Below are 19,425 nucleotides of genomic sequence, written 5' to 3'. Positions count from 1 at the left end.
ACAGGCTCTCCACATTCCTGGGTCGAGGGGGGGCGGATGTGGGGGCGGATGCATTTGCATGGCCAAGAAAGCTGCTTTCCGCCTTTCCGTGACTCTGTCTCATCCCTCTCCTGTTGGAAGGAGTGAGGCAGGAGCAGTCGTCGGTCATTCTGGTAGCCCAAGGTATGCAGAAATGACTCAGATGATGGCGGCTCAGCCCTCACACGCTGAGGAGAGCTGGACTGTCTGTATGGATGGTTCAGACCATCCAGGCGGCAAGAGCGGCATCCACCGCCGCCTGTTACAGGGCAAAGTGGACAGGGTTGCATCCCAGTTGCTTGCTACTTCATGGTGACCGCAGTGAGGATACCCTCAAACCAAATCCTTTCTTTGTTCCCAAGAACATGCAGAGTTCTTTCAGGTCGAGGGGTTACCCAACTGGATGCTTTTTGTATTACACCCCATGTGGGGGACAGGGAGGCAAAGTTACATTTGCTTTGCCCAGTTCGTGCTTTGGCATAAATGTTGACTGCACGACCGCACTGGGGCGCACTGGGGCAGCTGTGCTTGGGTGATGGTGTGGCTGGTTAAGTCCAAGAAACTCCTGGTGGGATGGCTTTGTGAGTGCATCTCCCAGGCCTATAGGCAGGCAGGAAGAGACCCTTCAATGTGGTCCGTGCACACTCTACACGCAGCGTGGCTGCGTTCGGTGGGGTGAGTGTCGAGGACATCATGGTCGATGCCTTGCCTGTTCTCACAGTTTTATCTCTTGGACATGTCGGGCTCCTTTTCAGGTACTGTGCTCGCTGGGTGGCTGGTAACGTTTATGCAAATTTCAGTGGGCGAATGCGTGCTCGTGATTGGAGGAGAGTGTTATCCATAGAGTCCAGTAGAGGGCTCTGCCTGTGCTTATCGAACTAGGGTTGCAAGCGCATGTAGGCGGCACAATAAACAGTCCGGCACATGGTTTCACACTATTCCGTTGATCTACAGGCGGCGGTAATGTGCCATGAAATGCAGCAATGAAAAGGTAGTGAAGAAAACTGCTTGCTAGTAAACATGGATGTAAACAAATTGTTCTGAAAATCAGCTTTTCAAATATTTTATGAGGAAATGCATTCAACATTTTTCTCAGACCTTAAAGGTACAATAACTGATTTTTCTTATAGCCAACAGAAACAAGTTGTGAACATAACATTGACCTTTTAAGTTGAAATAGTGAACTTGTTGGCTAAAAAGCAAAAGAGTTATTTTTATCCTTCCAAACTACGGGCTCGAAAGTGACCTTCAAGCTTTTCTTCCAACTTACAGTCCATGTGTTTTAGGCCGGCTTCTGAGTACAGAGCAGAGCTGTGGTTGAACAGACTCACCAGCTGCTGTGTTCCTGATGTGTTTTGCTACATGGCTGCTGTAGTTCAGGTGTCATTGTGTGTGTGTGTGTGTCAATTGCTCACGTCAGCAGCTGGGCGTTGTCATGTTTCTTGCGGGATTTCAGCTTCTGTCTCCACTGGAGGAAGGACCAGAGGGTGGCGTTTGGCTCCTCGGTGACGATACACTGATCCCGGTCAGTCCAAACCTCCAGACCAATCAGAGGCACACGGATGTTCAGAGCCCTGTAGAACTAAACACACACACAACAACAAATATGTATCTGCTGCACACACACAGGTTGGTCCACAATTTTGTCATAAGCTCCCATAACACAGTCTGGTCACACAAAGCAATTTCCCCCCAATCTGCCCTTAATGGCTATTGAAGGACACTATTGACTAAATCCTGATGTGGCTTCATATACCACAGTAGATATTTGTGTGCACTTTTCAATCACTGATCATTTATTTGGAACATCAACAAACTTCAGAGTTGATTAGTAATAGATGACATCAAGATATGCGCCGACAGTACAGAAATATCTATTAGCTTGTTGAATGGAGCTGTTTGTTGTCTGGAGGATTGCGGTCGGCAGCAGGAGAAGCCATCAGCCTTACCTTATCCACGTAATTGGCAATTTCCATTATCCTCGTCTTGGTCTTTTCGTAGTCCTTATTCTGCCGTTTAAACTGCAGGACGGAGAAGATGGGGGGGTGTTAGTGGCATGAATGAGGTCAGCGGTCAGAAAAATAAATAAAATGTTAGGGACACTTCTTTTCTAAAGGTTCCTGCGGAGACTAATGACTCATGAAAACATAACTATAACCCAACCGGCCCTGTTTTACTTCTTCTACCACGGTCCATCATCATAATTATCCCAATTACAGAGGGAGAGGACCAGACTCTTATTGGTCACTGTGAGCTTTTACCATGGCATTAATGTAGGAGACAAAACCCTAACTGACTTTTATGAAGATATAGCATCTCATCACTGCAGCTTAGTGTCTATTTAAAAGCCCTTCCACCTTTAGAGTCCAACTAAATACATGCCATTACGCAAACGGACTCCTTCCGCCTCGTCTCCACATGCTCTTCGCCTCGCTGTGACTATCATCGGCTCAGAGCTCTCGGTATGAAAGAGCTCCATTAGCCGGAATGAGATAATTGTTTAAGATGTGGACCCCGTTTCCATCCTGGTGTGTCATTTGATGGCCGTCTGACGTCAGGGGACAAATGTGGCGCTCATGCTGATGTACACTGAATTAGTCTGCTGTGGAATGAATGGTGAAGGTGGAGGGTTATTGTCAGCTTACCAGTGTGTTGTCAGCCACTATGTACAGCTCCATGTACTTGGTTGTACCCCAGGCGTTCCTTTTAACCTGACAGCAAAGACAAAGGCAGGTGGGAACATGGTTATGCACGGCATTGTTTGATTGTATTTTAAATTATTTGATTTTTCTCGTTTCAACTCTTTTGTGTCTGTTTGTGTATTATGTACATTTTTGCGATTATATTATTATAGTATTTTTGCATTTTATTATATTTCAGGGGTAATAAAAGTTGTATTGTTAATTGTAATAGATTTAAAAGGCATCTCTTTCCTTCTTGGACATCCAGATTAATTCATTATTAATATAATTATCATTAATGAGAAAAATGACGAAATGGTAATATAGTATAGTGTAGTGTAGTATAGTATATTACAGTGTAGTATAGTGCAGTGTAGTTTAGTACAGTATAGTACAGTGTAGTATAGTATATTACAGTGGAGTATTGTGGAGTATAGTACAGTGTAGTTTAGTACAGTATAGTACAGTGTAGTATAGTATAATATAGTGTAGTATAGTACTCTGTTAGTATATTATAGTGTAGTATAGCACAGTGCAGCATAGTATAGTACATTGTAGTGTAGTATAGTACAGTATAGTACAGTTTAGTATAGTGTAGTGTAGTATAGTGCAGTGTAGTACAGTATAGTATGGTATAGTATAGTACAGTGTAGTAAAGTATAGTACAGTGTTGTATAGTGTGGTATAGTGTAGTATAGTATAGTAGAGTGTAGTATAGTATAGTATAGTATAGTACAGTATAGTATGGTATAGTATAGTGTAGTATAGTATAGTATAGTATAGTACAGTATAGTATAGTACAGTATAGTATACAGTAGTATAGTATAGTATAGTATAGTATACAGTAGTATAGTGTAGTAAAGTATAGTATAGTATAGTACAGTATAGTATAGTACAGTATAGTATACAGTAGTATAGTGTAGTATAGTATAGTATAGTATAGTATACAGTAGTATAGTGTAGTAAAGTATAGTATAGTATAGTATAGTACAGTATAGTATACAGTAGTATAGTGTAGTGTAGTGTAGTATAGTATAGTATAGTATAGTATAGTATAGTATAGTATAGTATAGTATAGTATACAGTAGTACAGTGTAGTAAAGTATAGTGCAGTGTAGTATATTGTGATCCAATCACTGATTTCTGTGAGGTTTATTTTTGGCTGATTTCATCATAGCTTATTTTAGAAAACTCTATAAAACATAAATCACAAGAAGTCAATGAGGTAGAACAATATGTTCGGATACAACATGCAGTACAACAGAAGGAAATGTATAATCCACAGTTTTCTTGGTGGAATATTGTAACTTGGATTCCCACTACCATCCAGGTTCTCAGTGTACCTTGGTGTTGATACAGCAGAGATTGGTACGCACTAACAAGAACACAGTTGTGGGGGAAATACTGAATATAAAAATGTGGAATTCAAAAGACTGACGCTGGTAGGCAGGTACTGGTGTCAGTATATAACCTAATTAAATGGTTAAAATTTTGCAACTACACAATCAAAAAGTGCTACATAAAGAGTGAAAAGCCTTATATGTAGGAGTAGCCATCTATGTTGTTGTGTGTGCAAAGCTTTACCACTCCTTCTATCCCTCCATCATTAAGTTTCCAGCCCCCTAATACTTGATTACACACATTAGGGAAAGGCTCTACTGTAATTAAAACTCATTGATTTACGTGCGGGGAGACTGCTGCCTCGGCTCGGTCTGGACTTAACACCAATGTTGCACATTGGCGGAGAAACCGTGGTACATATCCACACTAATGCATTCACACATTGCATTGTTTATTTGAGATGCAAATAGTGGCAAAAGCCTTGGGACTCAGTCTGGGGGTTTTGCTGTGGCTGGCATTTCTGCATAACAACGTGGGATTAATGAGTGGCAGTGGAGGGAATTGGGAGAGCCAAGGGGTACAGTGCAGGAGGGAGGAAGATAAAGAAAACGGGGAAAAAGGATGATGCCCTGGTGGAGAGCTGAGAGGGCTTTAGCATATGAGGTTCGGGAGAAAGATGGTGATGATGAACACTTTAAAGTGATTGAGAACGTAAACTGGAAAATGATAAATATGGGAAGAAATATGAGGAGAAAAACCAAATAATCACTCCCAGCAGTGGAGACAGATGAAGGCAGAAGGGCCCATCGAGGAACCCTTTTATCATCTATAACTGCAGATGAGCAAATTAGACTGGTATTAAGTTCCTCCTCTCTATAAAAGGCACTGGAAATTGACTCATAGCCATGGCCTAAACAGACCTGAAAAGCAGAGTCAAAGCCATAATTCCCTTCATCTCCAGGTGGTGTGAGAGTAATTTTGTGCCCTAAAATAGCACCGAGACCTATTCAATATCGTGTTTGCATGCGGCAAAGACCATTTCCTCTGCAGAGCCAAATGTTCTCATGTGATTGGTGATTTCATTTTCAGATTATCCTTCCAGGAAGGAGTTCATGGGAATGAAAATGCATGCATTGTTTAGCAATAGTTTAGCGAAAAACAATTTGGATTTCCATGAGCCCACGTATGGATAAAACACACTTGGATAATGCTACACAGGAATTTTTTTAAGGTTTTTCAGACATTTTTTAAAACCTTTTTTGCTGTCTTTCGTTGTTAAGAAGTTGTTACAAAGCACACTTTTTTATTTTCGTTGTGGTATTACAGTGGTAATCATTTTTCAGATGTTTTTGGAACTGACCAATATTTGGGAAAACCACTTATTTGTCTTCGGATACACGGAGATGAATTTCTATTGATCTTCTCGTCTGTGTTTCGGCAAGACAGCAAACAAGTGGATTTCCCAGTTTGTTGACTGTTCCATAAAGTTAGTGTGGGCGACAAAGTTTCAGTATTTTCGTATCTTTATATCAGGAAAACTAATATGGTCTAACCATGTTTTCTAGCAAATAAGTGACGTTGGTTTGTGCGAGACTCACCCTCGAATGAAACTGTCTGAGCAGGTTGGAGATGTGGTTGGACTGTGTGGTTTGATGGCCGTGTCCACAGTTTCCACCTTTAATTGGCAGATCCTCTGCACTCCACAGTGAGTGGTGGGGAGAATCCACACCACTGATTGGCTCCAGGTAGTAGGTGTCACTAGAATTCAAGGATATCAGGCCCCTGTGTGAAGGAAAAAAGACAAGAAGGAGGGAAGTAATTAGGGCTAGGTATTGTTTAAAAAATGGCGATGCCAGTACCAATACCAGTACCTACTTTATTCCATACCCATCATGTGAATGGAAACTGTGTGTGTGTCCCACTGGCTAGCTAATCTCCGCCACACTGCACAGTGCTAATACAATGGTTACCACTGATAACGTTGTCGCGGAAAACCTGCAGTGTGAATTCAATCGGCAGAAGTACAAAGCTAGCGTTAGGCTATAAACAAACTACTACGTGTGCAGGCAATGCCGGCTGTATGGGTTGTAGCTGCTGCGGTAGTGGGCCAATCAAGCGTTGCATTAAATTGAAAAACACTTGGGGTGATTGGCTGCAAGCAAAACCATGGAGAAGTTCCGATACTACTTGGTTCTGGGTTATTTTGGTCAATGCCTTAAAGGTTTCGAGTACAGATACCCTGCTCTAGAAGTAATGCTGGGGAGCTTGTGGAAGATACCAAAATGGGATAATGGGGTTTTCTTGGAAAGTTCAAGTTTTGCTGTCCCCAAGAGGGCAGAAAAATCAAGAAATGCAGCTGAAGTACAGTATTTATTCTAAATACTGAAATGTCCTTTTCAGGAACAACTGTTTTTTAGGTTAACTAGCATGTATTTTTTGTCAACCAGTGAGTATTATAAATCCTAGCATGGTCTAAAACTATTAAGATACATTATTTTACCACCGTTGTATATCAGTTGAAAAACTAGAGTAACCTACAACTGCGATTTTGAATCCAAGACATCTATAAGTGCACCGGTGAAACAACTGTCCTCTAAAGAGCCCTTGCTTGCGTACATCCATATGTCACATGTTCACCCATTACACTGACATAATGCCACCTATTCTGTATTTGTATTGTATTTTTCTCCCCCTTCAGGCACTTTCAAATTGGTTCAAATGTGTTTTTCTTTGCAAAGGCTACAACAGAGTGAGGACACATTGCAGGGTGCAGCAGTGAATTTTCACCAACTACCGCTGCATGACTCAGGGAAGATTACGCTCATCATTCTTCCACTGGATTCCAGCTCATGCACTGAACCCCTCCGTGGACTGTGGACCATGGACTGTGCTCTCTAGTTTCACATAGAGCATAGCAACTGAGAGCAACAGTGGCGGCACCTTGTATTCTTTGATGCATCATCATCGCACGGAGATTGGTTATGGCAAGGCCTTGTGTAGAACTCTTGTGAGAGTTTGTGTTCATTTGTTTACATTCTGCAGGCAGCCTTGAGTAATCCTGTATCTTTACACTTGTAGGAAGGTTTCTGAATGCAGTGTGTAATTGTTTTTTAGATTAAAATTCTAGTAATGTCATGAATCAGGTTCAAGTTTAAGGTTATTTTTTACTACTTAAAGTTACTACAAGAAACTTTCATTCTGTGATGATTTTGGCAGTCCCTATGGACAAAAGCGGTAGTGTTTCCGAGCACCAAAATCCCTTTAGAAAACCTTTTATTTTACTGACAGTCGGACTCAGAAAACCACACAACCAGCCTACAAACACAACACAACTAAGGCCAGACAAACATGACCGACAAATAATTAATACAAACAACTGCAAGAGTAATAAGAAACCCTAGCTATTAAAGCTTTCAAATCTCCAAGGGGAGCTTGAGGACACTTGGTAGTTCATTCAAACAGTACATTTTATCTGAAACTATCTAATGCTGAGTGGTTATTGGTTCGTGTAGTTACGATATTGAAGTGACAGAAGAGATGTGAGGCGGTTTGGTAGCTTTAACAGTTGTGCTTGAAAGATGAATATCATGAGATGATTATTCCCTCTTGTCGATGAGGAAGTCTCTGATACAGAAAGCAATGATGAGTGTGAAATGAGTCATTGGTGATAAAGCGGAACACACTGTGATAAACAGGGTTCATCTGCTGAAGTAATGACGGCGCAGCGACAGCACAGAATATCTCTGTAATCAAGTGCAGACATAGAAGCTGACTGAGCAACAGTTTTACATTAACAACAGACAGACAACATTTAATTCTGCACAGAATTTCAATTTGGAATCAGATGTTGAATATGAATCTTGAATGACAGTCTGCTGTCGAGCCAGAAGTATTTGTATGAGTGGGCAAGACTGATATGTGTATAAAAGTTTTAATGGCAGGATAGTAAGAGTAGACTGAATATATATCAGAGCCTGGGCTGGGTAGGAACCTGTGACACATAAAATTGTATCATCTGCATAAAATTGGACACTGAAGTACTGATTAGGAAGAATAATGTTATTTATGTAGAATGTAAAAAGTAATATCAAACAGGATTTATTATGGATTATGAAACTGACCAGATGTTCAATGCCAGCTTTCTGTACTTCACAGGTTTCCACACCCGGTGCTGCAAGCACATTTTGGATGGTACCAAAAAAATTAGGGCTGCCCCTCTTAGCCGATTTTTCATGCTGAATGACTTATTTCGAAGAAAGTTCTGAGCACATCTCTGGTAAACACCAGATTTAAAGTGGTTCTTTTGTGTGATTCTTTGTTGAGAAACTCAGTGTTAGATGACTAAGAATTTCTTTTGTGGAGGACAGCTCTTAAAAAAAGGATTGAGAGTCAATGCTCAGACTTTGTAACTTCGAGCTAGGCCTTATACAACATCAGTCCGACCTCACTAATGATATTAGGGTTGATATTATCTTAACACAGATATATCAGTGGCGACATATGTGTTGGCCAATAAGTGTCAGTACAGAAATGTCAGATATCCCATCCATCTATTTTCTTCCGCTTATCTGGGGCCGGGTCGCGGGGGCAGCAGGCTTAGCGGGGATTTCCAGACATCCCTTTGTAGATGGACTGGTAAATAGAGAGCTTTGCCTTCCGGCTCAGCTCCCTCTTCACCACAACGGTCTGGTACAGCGCCGGACTTTCAAAACTGCAGACGTCCATCTCCTGCTCCATTTTTCCCTCACTCGTGAACAAGACCCTGAGATATTTGAACTCTCTCGCTTGGGGCAAAGACTCACTCCCAACCCGGATGGTGCAATCCACCGTTTCCCGGCATAGAACCATGGCCTCAGACTTGGAGGTACTGACTCTCATCGCGACTGCTTCACACTCGATTGCAAACCGCCCCAGTGCGCGCTGAAGGTCACGGTCTGATAAAGCCAACAGAACTACATCATCTGCAAAAAGCAGAGACGCAATTCTGAGGTCCCCAAACCGGACACTCTCCTACCCCCCGGCTGCGCCTTGAGATCCTGTCCGTGAAATTCACAAACAGGATCGGCAACAAGGGAAATCAGGTATGTTCGGGTCATAACGACAGTGTTGCCTATTACATAGTTTGTCCACCACTGTCAAGTTTATCTTTTGACCGTAAAGTATCAGTCATGCTCTAATATAAACAGTATAAACATCTCTTATTACTGGTTAATCATGCATTTATTAAAACTTTAAATCCATATTAGGACATAAAACATTTAAACCTACCTAGAAAGGACCTTTGGATTATCACTTTGTATATGATTTTGAAGTTATAACATTGTAGTAAGCAGTTATAAGGATTCTTCTATTTAGATATTCATGAAATAAAGTGCTTTCTTGAATATCCATCTCTGTCCTGACATTGAAAGAAATAATGGCTCTGCTTGCTGTGGTGCAATATGCATTGGAAGTGTGTATGAAAGCCATTTCACCTTGTCTGAGTTGCTGTTTATTTCAGAGCAGACACAATAGGCACAAAGAGAATCAAACTGTGAGAGGCGTTGTGTTGCTATTGTGTTCATCCACACTGCTGATACGGGCAAAACTGAGCTTGGGGCCATGCTTTTGAGAAAATACAGCTGTTTTTTTTCTTAAGTAATTATGTGTCCAAGGCTGTTTATCAATTTACCCTAAAACCATGTAATTCATCCTGAGTCTATACAAAACACCTCGTTATGACATGAGTCGCCGGCAGGGGAAATGAGCTGGGGACCGCGGGGCAGGAGTGAAAATGAAAACACAGAACTGCTGGATGACTGCAGATAAGAGCAGAGAATGGGTCAATGCTGAAACCTGAACAAAAAAGTTCGGATCCACAACTTTGTTATCCTGGAAGCGGGGGCCTCTGGAAGCAGGCAATTTTTGCAATCATGAGATTTTTTCTTTTGCATAATCATCAGTTCCCTGCGAGAACTGCAGGTTCGTGCAGTAGTTTGGCCATTCCAAAGAAAAAGCCTCAAATCCACGGAGAAAACGAGGAGGGTATTTCATCGAGCTCTGCAGCTGCAGCACAATAAATAGTCTCATCAAGGTACTCTTTTATCCTTATGAACACATCCTATGCATATACCAGGAACGAAATCAGAAAACATTGTTATTTTCACAACTGCTCGTTAAAATCCAGGACGTTGTTTGTGCTGTAATCATGATCTCATAATGAGAGCGATGGGAACGGACGGTGGAGTCACGTTGTTGTTTAGAGAAAGATGTCGTTGATTTATAGTTTATGGTAGCCGTGTTGCCTAGCAGAGGACATGTTCAAAGATGTAAAAGCATAAAAGAGTGATCGCTTCTGGAGGAACACATCACACTTTACCCCTCTGAATCACACCAAACCTCTTTTTATTTATCCTTTGCTTCCACATCTTTCTGACATCATCATGTTATGCTAATATTCTGACTCATAAAGTATCCTTTACGGTTAGCACTTTAAAATGACTCAGTGTTAGTCATCTGTGAGTCGGAGAAGAACACGCCGAATACATGAGTTTGTTTTCATTCAGAGGAAGCTGAGCGAGTGTGAGAAGGACGACACAACGTCATTCCTGTTTGCATGAAATTTGATTTTTGACCTTGGGAACACTAGTTTGACAAAACAACTCCTCAGTTGTACACATCAAAATGTGTCATTGATATACAGAGTTGTCCTTTAGTACCATATTTACTATGAAATGTGAACATTTCATGAGTGAAGATCAGTTTAAAGAAAGACACTTTTTGAAAACTATTCGGGATAAACATCCATTTTATGAAATTTAAACAGGCTCTCCTGGATGCCTTCGCCTCAGAGGACAGCCTATTTAAATTCACTGTATGAATAACAAATAAGGCAATGCATGGCACCTCGTACTTTTTGAGTACTGTCTGAATTGTTTTGTAGGACCAAGCATCAAAAACTGACAATACTAAGCAATGATTGCCTGCCAGATTCTTAGACTTGTTTATGACCTTCTCATCTGATATTTCCTGATTTAAAGCCCTTGTTTTTGTGTGTGTTTTTTGCTTTTGCAGAAAAATTTGAAAATGCTGGTGAAAACTGGTGCAGTCTATGTGTAACTGTCAACCCCCGAATCTCAGATGCATAGCCGAGGAGAGCAGCGTGCCTTCCTGTCTGCGATAATGTCTGTTTTGATACAACCACTGGGGGCGCCAAAGTCTGAAGTTTTCAAATGTGTCTTTAATGAGAGGAGACAGGATGGAGCAAATATGATTTTTAAAAAAAGTGTTGTCCTCCGGTGCTCCTAATCGAATCTGCAAGATTTCACAGACCGGAAGAAAACAACCAATCAGAGCCGAGCTGGATCCTTGCCGTCTCTGAGCAGCTGTCAATCACTTGCGAACTCCGATCAAACGGTCAAACTAGGCAGCGCTGATCAAATATGAATCAATATTCTGTTACTGTAATGCCTATTTCTCTCCTCAAATGTGTTCAGAAACATCTTGTAGTGTACTGTTTAGCTGTGAAATGAGAAAGTTTGTGACCCTGCAGCCATGTTGAGATCAGTTGAGGAAATACCAAGCACCGCCCACCAGCTGGAGCAAACTTTCTGTGAGTATGTGTGTAATGTTAGCCAGAGCTGACACACAAATATCACCTCTAAACAGAAATCTGAAGTCTACAGCAATTTGCTTTATTTCTAAATACTGAAAATGTCCATGTATATGCTATTAGGGCTTTTCTATCCCCCTGCTGCACATGCAGCATGATTGTTTGTAAATGGTAAATCTGTCTCTAATTCAACATCAATGACACGTTGATGCATTTTGTTAAATGAAAAACGTTTGTAGTCAGCGAACAGCAGGACATAATTCCTCCCTCTGTTAATTCGCTACTACATCCCTGAATGAGAGTAAAAGGCTTAATTCAACCTCCGCTTTGTTTTTCAGTCCAAGAACAAAGTTGTGTGGGTCAGCTCACACGGGGACAGCTCTGTGAATGACTGGACATTTAGAAAGCATTTACATTCTGTTGGCTTACAGATCTCTATTCTCCCCCACGTCTGCTCTGTTCCCATCAAAGCTGCTGTCAACAAGCAGCATCTGGCTACATTCCCAGATCAGGACACAGGGACCGGAGAGTGTCGACGGACGTGTCAGTGCCGAAACCAGCCTCTATCCGAGAGAGAAAAATATCACCATTTTTCTTACGACGTCATAAAAAACTTTTAAAACTCTTATCTGTTTAGATTTACCGAACAGGCTTTGGAATTAATTCCTACTAAAGCCCCACTGAGCTGTAACTTGATGTCTCTTTTATTGGATCAAATTCATGAATATATTTTTTGGGGACACACATCCTCGGGACGTGCGGCATCTTTGCCAGGAGAAGGTTTCAATCTGAAGCCTTCAATATGAAAGGCATTCCGTATTAAAAGCTGTCTGAGGCTGTGATATTTAAGACTTTTTAAAACGGCTGCCTGGATCCCCCAAAGAGGATCAAATTACTCATTTTCATGACAATCTGAAGAAGGAAAAAAAAAAAGAGTTCTGACAGAGCGAGTTGAACTTTCTGTGTTTTCAGATGAAACTTTATCCAGATGTGTTGAAGGGCATAATTCCAGGCTCATGGCGAACATTAAAGCTGCACAATGAGACTTTTATTGACATTAAAATAAACAAATACCTTCTGAGAACAGGCGGGCGGACAGACGGACGTACAAAGCTGCAGAACAAAAACACCGACACATCTCCGACAATATGATAATAATGCACTTTGCGTGCCTAGTCTGATAGTTTGTAGATATGTAGCCTATAAACAAGACATATTTTAATAAAATAAAGTTGTACCGACAGGATACAGTAGAGCACAGAGGCTGTTTCCATGCTGACAAGCGCTCGCGTCTGCCTGTCTGTTCACCTGAGTAGCGCAGAGACCCGCGGATCCCAGCGGGATGTCAGTTGAGTAGGCGGATCTTAATGTGGCCAGGACACATTCACTACACACTGCTAAAAGACTGTGGTCATATGTGGCCCGGACCATTTCTGAATGTAGTCTGAAAGATCTTATCTCAATGCATCTTGAGTGCGTTCACACCTGTACCGATCACTGAGGACGCATGTTAATACCAGGTCTGAACAGGGCCATAGACCACCCAGAGGAAACTAGTTTACTGTCCTCACACTAGACTGAATCAAATCCAGCATCTGAGCACTTGAAGTAGACAGAGTATGTAACATACTGTATTTAGTCTGGGTCAAATCAGAGCAGCCTTTTCCAAACTGGTAACATAAATAACACAAACACACTGTCGTCAGCTGTTTCCCCGTACCTGACTCCTGAGCATGTGCTGAGAGCCACCCAGGACTCTGGATGTCCTCTCACATGGCCATGGTAGAAGCAGTGATCCTGAAAAAGAGAAATGAATTGCAATCAATATTTATTCCATTCATATTTCATCTGGAGAGAAGCTTTAAAACGCTGTGATAATGTTTATGCAGACATGCCCCTGGTGCAGCCAACGATGGATCGACTCGGTGTCACTAAAGCGGGCCACGTGCTCCTGTTTCACGGCTGCCGGTAACAACACTGCCCACTGTATCTGAACAATGACGAATCGATACCGCTCAGCAAAGCTCCTTACAGCTTGTTGACGGTGTTCAGACGGAGGACGGAGCTTGGTTAAACATCCTGATGAGGATTTGAGATTATTTTACAAGACTTGCAACGAAAGAAAATCAATTTGAAGACCTTTAATAAGAAGTAGGGAGGATGCTGGATGCAAGGACACGTGTCAATTCAAAGCTGTTCAGGTGGCACCGCGGTGACTCACTGCTGGAGCCTTGTTATCACAGAGAGACAATGTTTCCACACTGCCCTGATCAGCAACATCATCATGATATTTACACGTTTTGTTCAGCAAGATAATCTCCACAAATGAACACCACTTTTATGATCATTGAAGTGGATTCATGGAGGGACCTTTGTTTGGTTTTGGGTATCCAAACGGATCCCGAGCTGACAAAAATTCCTGTTGAACAAGCAACATTACTGCCACGTTCACGTTCAGTCTTGTGTGTGACGCCTCACTGTTTTGACCGATGCTTGTTCGCATTTACGTAGTGCCAGCACAAGCGCGAGCAACAGGACGCTGACTGTCGTTGACTTAACGGCCACAGGTGACACTGTTAACAAGCAATTTCTGATTCTTACATAGAACCCCTTTAAAATGTCTTCAGCTTGTGTTAACCACAGACCTTATTTCAGACATCTAACTAAAAAGCCATTCAAAAAAAACATTGACTTCCAGACGAGGGAACCAGAAGTGCTAAAATGCTAACTCATATCTGGGTTTTGGGATTTATTCCTGTAGCACTCAGTTGCTAGTAGATCAGTATGCCTTCTATATTTTTCTGGTGTGTCAGAAACACGCTGAAAAACATGGTTAGTGTACCGTAGAAAGCAGCATGGAGGCCAATGAAAATGTCATTTTTTTAATGTATCTGTTACTTTTTCAGTCTCTCTTTCAAACTCGGTGTCGAACTAATTTGGAACAAGCGCCGCTTGGAAGGAGACCAACGGAATTTGTGGCCAGAAAAGAGGCGGAAATTAGCGTGCCCACCCAGGTGTCATGTTTCCATCACTGCCGAACGGAGCTGAAGCCGATTAAACAGCCGTGACTACTGCAGAGTCATTTGTGCCAGCAATGAATGCTGATTATAACCTTTCGCACTAAAGACAAAGCCAGATGTTAGTGTGTCTTTGTCCAGTGGGTAAGGGGCTTTACTGACCATATGCCAACATTTGACTGCCACAGTGAACATTGTGGCCAATAAGCAACCATTTAATGTTTACCTTTTTCAAAATGAGTGACAAATATGATAGATTTTGCGCTGTTTTCCAGCTGCACTGAAAACTGTGACCATAAAATCGGGTTTTGTGTCCCGTTATAACCTCTAATGAACTACAAACAGAAGTGCAGCGGTGAATATGGAGCCTCAGAGTTCTGTTGAGTTTATAATAAAGGCTGAAGAGACAAAAGATGTTTTATTACCCTTAAGTTAAAACCATCCAAGCTGCCAGAACACCTGCCTCTCTCTGCTAACTACTGTATTGTAACTTATATAAAAGGGGGAAAAAAGACATAAGAAACTAGTACTTTCAACCTTCAAAGTACAAATGCATCACACCTTTCATGATTTCCAAAAGACGCTTTGCCTATGGGCCTAAAGACCTGCTGTTAATGTTGAAAAGGGATTTATCACCACAAGGTTGAAATTATGCCTGCATTCAGCTTTTTGACTATTCAAAAGTCTCTGTCAGCTCATCAGAGAGTGAATAATCTCTTTCATTTGAACAGCAGCAGCAGCCGTGAGTGCTCTGTTAGAGCCAACATACAAATCAATTGTCAGCGAGAAGCGTCCCTGCCAACCCTCAGCAATTAGTCTGGGTACAGGTAGAGGATGTGATGTGGACGCAGGCCAAGAGATCGGCCCCGCTAGGCCTTGTTTCAGCTGTGTGAGGGACAACCTGCCATCTGTGAGGGCTTACCGTGCGGAAAGGCGCTGTCACATGCAGAGATGGATCCCATCTGCAGTTAAAGCTGTGTGGTCCAAAGTTGGAACATCAAACCGAAATGTCTGCAGCAGGTTATTTTAATTTTGTGGAGGGTGTCGAGTTTTAGCTCACTTTGTTTGACCGGGTTGTAATAAAGACATTTGTTACACATCAGGTCTTTCTCAATCTGTGTTTTTGTCTTAAACATGTGATCTTGTGGACTTGTGAAACGTCCTATATGCCTTTATATCTATATGCTGTGAAAAAATAAGAAATGTTCTTAAACATGTTTTAACAAATTGGGCAAAGTGGGAATATATTTTTCATCTTTTCATTTTCTGTCCACACACAGTCGTGCACGTTTCCAGTTTTGCAAACCCGCTGCGCACCTGCAAAGCTCACTGGAACCGACTTGCTACCTGCAATTATCTCTTAATCGTAGGGCTGTGTATTGGCAATAACCTGGCAATACGATACGTATCATGATTCAGAGGTAACGATTCAATATATTGTGATATATTGCGATACTTAAAGCAAAGCGATATATTGTGATTTTTTCAAATCTAATTTTAGGAAGACATAGTATAAAGACACATCATCATCTGAGTCAAAGTGGAGACTATGGAGACTAACAAGACTGTTAAGGAACCCCAGTATGCAGAAATATACAAATATACACCATTTTAGTATAGGCGAAAGTAAAACATTTGTACTGCATTCAAAAAAAATGTTTTTGCCCAAAACTACATGGAATAAGCATAAAGTGGACATGTCTGTAAAGGGGAGACTCGTGGGTACCCATAGAACCCATTTTCATTCACATACCTTGAGGTCAGAGGTCAAGGGACCCCTTTGAAAATGGCCATGTCAGTTTTTTCTCGCCAAAATTTTGCGTAAATGTGGATAGTTTTTTTGCCTCCTTTACAACAAGCCAGTATGACATGGTTGGTACCAATGGATTCCCAAGGTTTTTCTAGTTTCATATGATACCAGTATCTTCACTTTATCTTTAAAACAGCCCGTTCATTCCCCCTCATCAAATATTTATCGACACCGAGATTTAACTGTTAAATGACAGCTGTTCTGAAGGATTCACAGTTTATACAGAATGAGATCATTTGTAGAATAGCAGCAGACTGTTTGAGAAAGGAAATAAGGACAAAAAGACATGAATGAGTCTTTTCATATCTGTAGAGGAGGAGCAGAGCCGGGGATTATTTCTTATATTAACTGTATAGTTGGCAGAATTACAACCGGTGCCGGTACCCATGTCAGCAGCTGCATCAGCGCCAATAGAGGCATGATTTTGCTGTCTTTGAGGCATCCTAGGTGTTAATAATGGCGTATTTTGCACACTGTTTTTGTCTCAGATGCTTTGTTTGAGTTTCTCACCTGCTCTTGAACAAACTTCCAGCCTTCAGGATCAAACACTTTATCATATTTTAAGAATGATGTCAAATCGGAATGACCTGATATTAGATTTGTCTTCATCCCAAACCTTTAAGCTGGTGGATTGTGGGATAAAAGCTCACCGAACCATGTCTGATAGAGACGCTGCCTGTGGGTGTTTGGACCAACTCTGGTTTGTTCACAATTGGAGAGAATCAGAGTGAACTGAGAGAAAATCAAAAGGTATTCAAAGATCACATCTCTCAGTTTGCTGCTTGAATTCAATTATCAGGAAATATCAAATGAATTGTTTCTGTAATAAGATACAAGTGATTATGACTGCTCGCTTGTGTCTCAGTGCTGTGTGGGGGGAAGACTGTCTTCATAGTTTTATATTCTGATGAAAGGAACAGAAATATGTTCTGCTACGAGTTTAACCACGGAGCAAAGCCTCAATGTATTCTCTGTAGTCTGGACAAGGCTAGTGAGGCGAGACGGTCGGGCTCTATCAATCACCATACAAGCAAAAATCTGCTCGAGAACGTTCACGTCATGCAAACTGATCTCAACTTCAGGCAGATGTTGCAACACAGGCACTGTGTTTCATAAAACCAATCCTTCTTTTTTGCTGATATCTCTGCACCTCTGTCTGTTTTAAACCCTCTGTTTCTGTCTCATCTGTCCCATCATGTCACAACACCTATTCATCAACACCAAGAATACAAAGCATGAAAGGGATTTCTGTTCAAAATGTACCTTAAAGGCAGATTTGTCAAGTGTTTAATACTCTTATCAACATGGGAGGGGATAAATATGCTGCTTTATGCAAATGTATGTATATATTTATTATTGGAAATCAACTAACAACACAAAACAAAGACAGATGTTGTCCAGAAACCCTCACAGGTACTGCATTTAACATAAAAAATATGCTCAAATCATAACATGGCAAACTGCAGCCCAACAGGCAACAACAGCTGTCAGTGTGTCAGTGAGCTGACTTGACTAAGACATGCCCAAAACTGCATGTGATTCTCATAAAGTGGGCATGTCAAGTTGCGTTAATGCGTTAAAGAAATTAGTTGCGTTAAAACAAATTGGCGTTAACACATTATTATCGCGTTAACTTTGACATTTCTTGTATTGTGTAACTGCACTACAATCCTCAATGTTGTAACGCAATAAAGTCTAATGGCTTATTTCCTGTGGTCCTCCAACATTTAACACGTGACTAGCAGACGTACGAAGGTGGAGTGAAAGCTCTCTTTATAATAAAAGAAACAGGCTACAAATGACTGACTGTTATTTCAGGGCACTTTGAAGATGCTCTCTGGTGCGATCAACTCAAGGCTCGGAGGAAGATTATTCCATTGTGCTGCGGCAGAATAAAGAAATGCTTTTACCTGTCAAACTCTTAAACAACACAGTATACAATTTGTTGAACAGCGTCTTGTTGAATAGCCATGAATGTTTTTAGTCAGTAAAAGCATTTCCATAAACATGGTAAGTGGACTTGCATTTATATAGCTCCTTTCTAGTCTTCCGACCACTCAAGGCGCTTTACACTACAGGTCAGCATTCACACACACATTCATACACTGATGGCAGAGGCTGCCATGCAAGGAGCCAACCTGCCCATCAGGATCTCATCTAAATACTCATTCACACATCGATGGCTCAGCCTTCGGGTTCAGTATCTTGCTCAAGGTCATTTCGAAGGACACTTCGACATGCGGACTGGAGGAGCCAGGGATCGAACCGCCAACCCTCTGTCTGGTGGGCGACCTGCTCTACCTCTGAGCCACAGCCGCCCCACCGGCACAGCTATTTTTAGTTTTTTTTTAGAGCCTCACTTTGTTTTATGTCTGGTTTTGATAAATAGTTTGTCCACCAGAGAGTACTGACAAGTAGATATTTATAATGTGGAATGTCCTGCTCAGTACATATCTTGACAGCCCAGTCGCCAGAAACAAATGTTGGCATTGTTACGTTTCTGCAAACCAGAGAAAGAAAGATATTAGAAAAAATATTTGTCTGCTGTATATTTTGGAAAAGTCAATAAAAACCTTAGGACACATATAATCACATGGATTTCTTTTTGTATGATTTCCATATACCCACGATCCCGACTGACTGTAATGTCTTTCAGAGGCTGTAGCTCAGTTATAGAGCTAGAGTGAGGAGTGTTGGTATCATATGAAACTAGTAAACCTAAGGAATCCGTTGGTACCAACCATGCCATACTAGCTTGATGCAAAGGAGGTTAAATAACGCTCCAATATCTATGGGTACCCACAAGTCTCTCTTTTACAGACATGCCCACTTTATGATAATCGGAAATTGGAATGGCATAAATTGGGTATGACTGGAAAGCTGAAACTGTTGTGGAATCAATGAGCCCATTTGGGGTGCATATCTCGCCAAAAGTTACTATGAATTTTTTTTTCCCAAGATGGTAAC

At 41.4% G+C, this 19,425-nt stretch overlaps 1 protein-coding gene across 1 annotated transcript in view; it reads right to left on the bottom strand.

The window, feature by feature from the left end:
* adam19a (ADAM metallopeptidase domain 19a) overlaps positions 1 to 19,425 on the bottom strand; it is a 171,749-nt gene that overhangs the window by 40,278 nt on the left and 112,046 nt on the right. Inside the window, exons 5-9 of the mRNA XM_037758149.1 lie at positions 13,352 to 13,428; positions 5,639 to 5,822; positions 2,664 to 2,729; positions 1,968 to 2,039; positions 1,434 to 1,600 (exon numbers count right to left, since the gene is read on the bottom strand). Of these exons, the coding sequence (XP_037614077.1) occupies positions 1,434 to 1,600; positions 1,968 to 2,039; positions 2,664 to 2,729; positions 5,639 to 5,822; positions 13,352 to 13,428 (566 nt within the window). The remainder of the gene's footprint in view (positions 1 to 1,433; positions 1,601 to 1,967; positions 2,040 to 2,663; positions 2,730 to 5,638; positions 5,823 to 13,351; positions 13,429 to 19,425) is intronic.

The sequence above is a fragment of the Sebastes umbrosus genome, chromosome 22, assembly GCF_015220745.1.
Source record: "Sebastes umbrosus isolate fSebUmb1 chromosome 22, fSebUmb1.pri, whole genome shotgun sequence".
Lineage (NCBI taxonomy): Eukaryota > Metazoa > Chordata > Actinopteri > Perciformes > Sebastidae > Sebastes > Sebastes umbrosus.
This window is presented reverse-complemented; position numbering and strand designations above follow the sequence as displayed.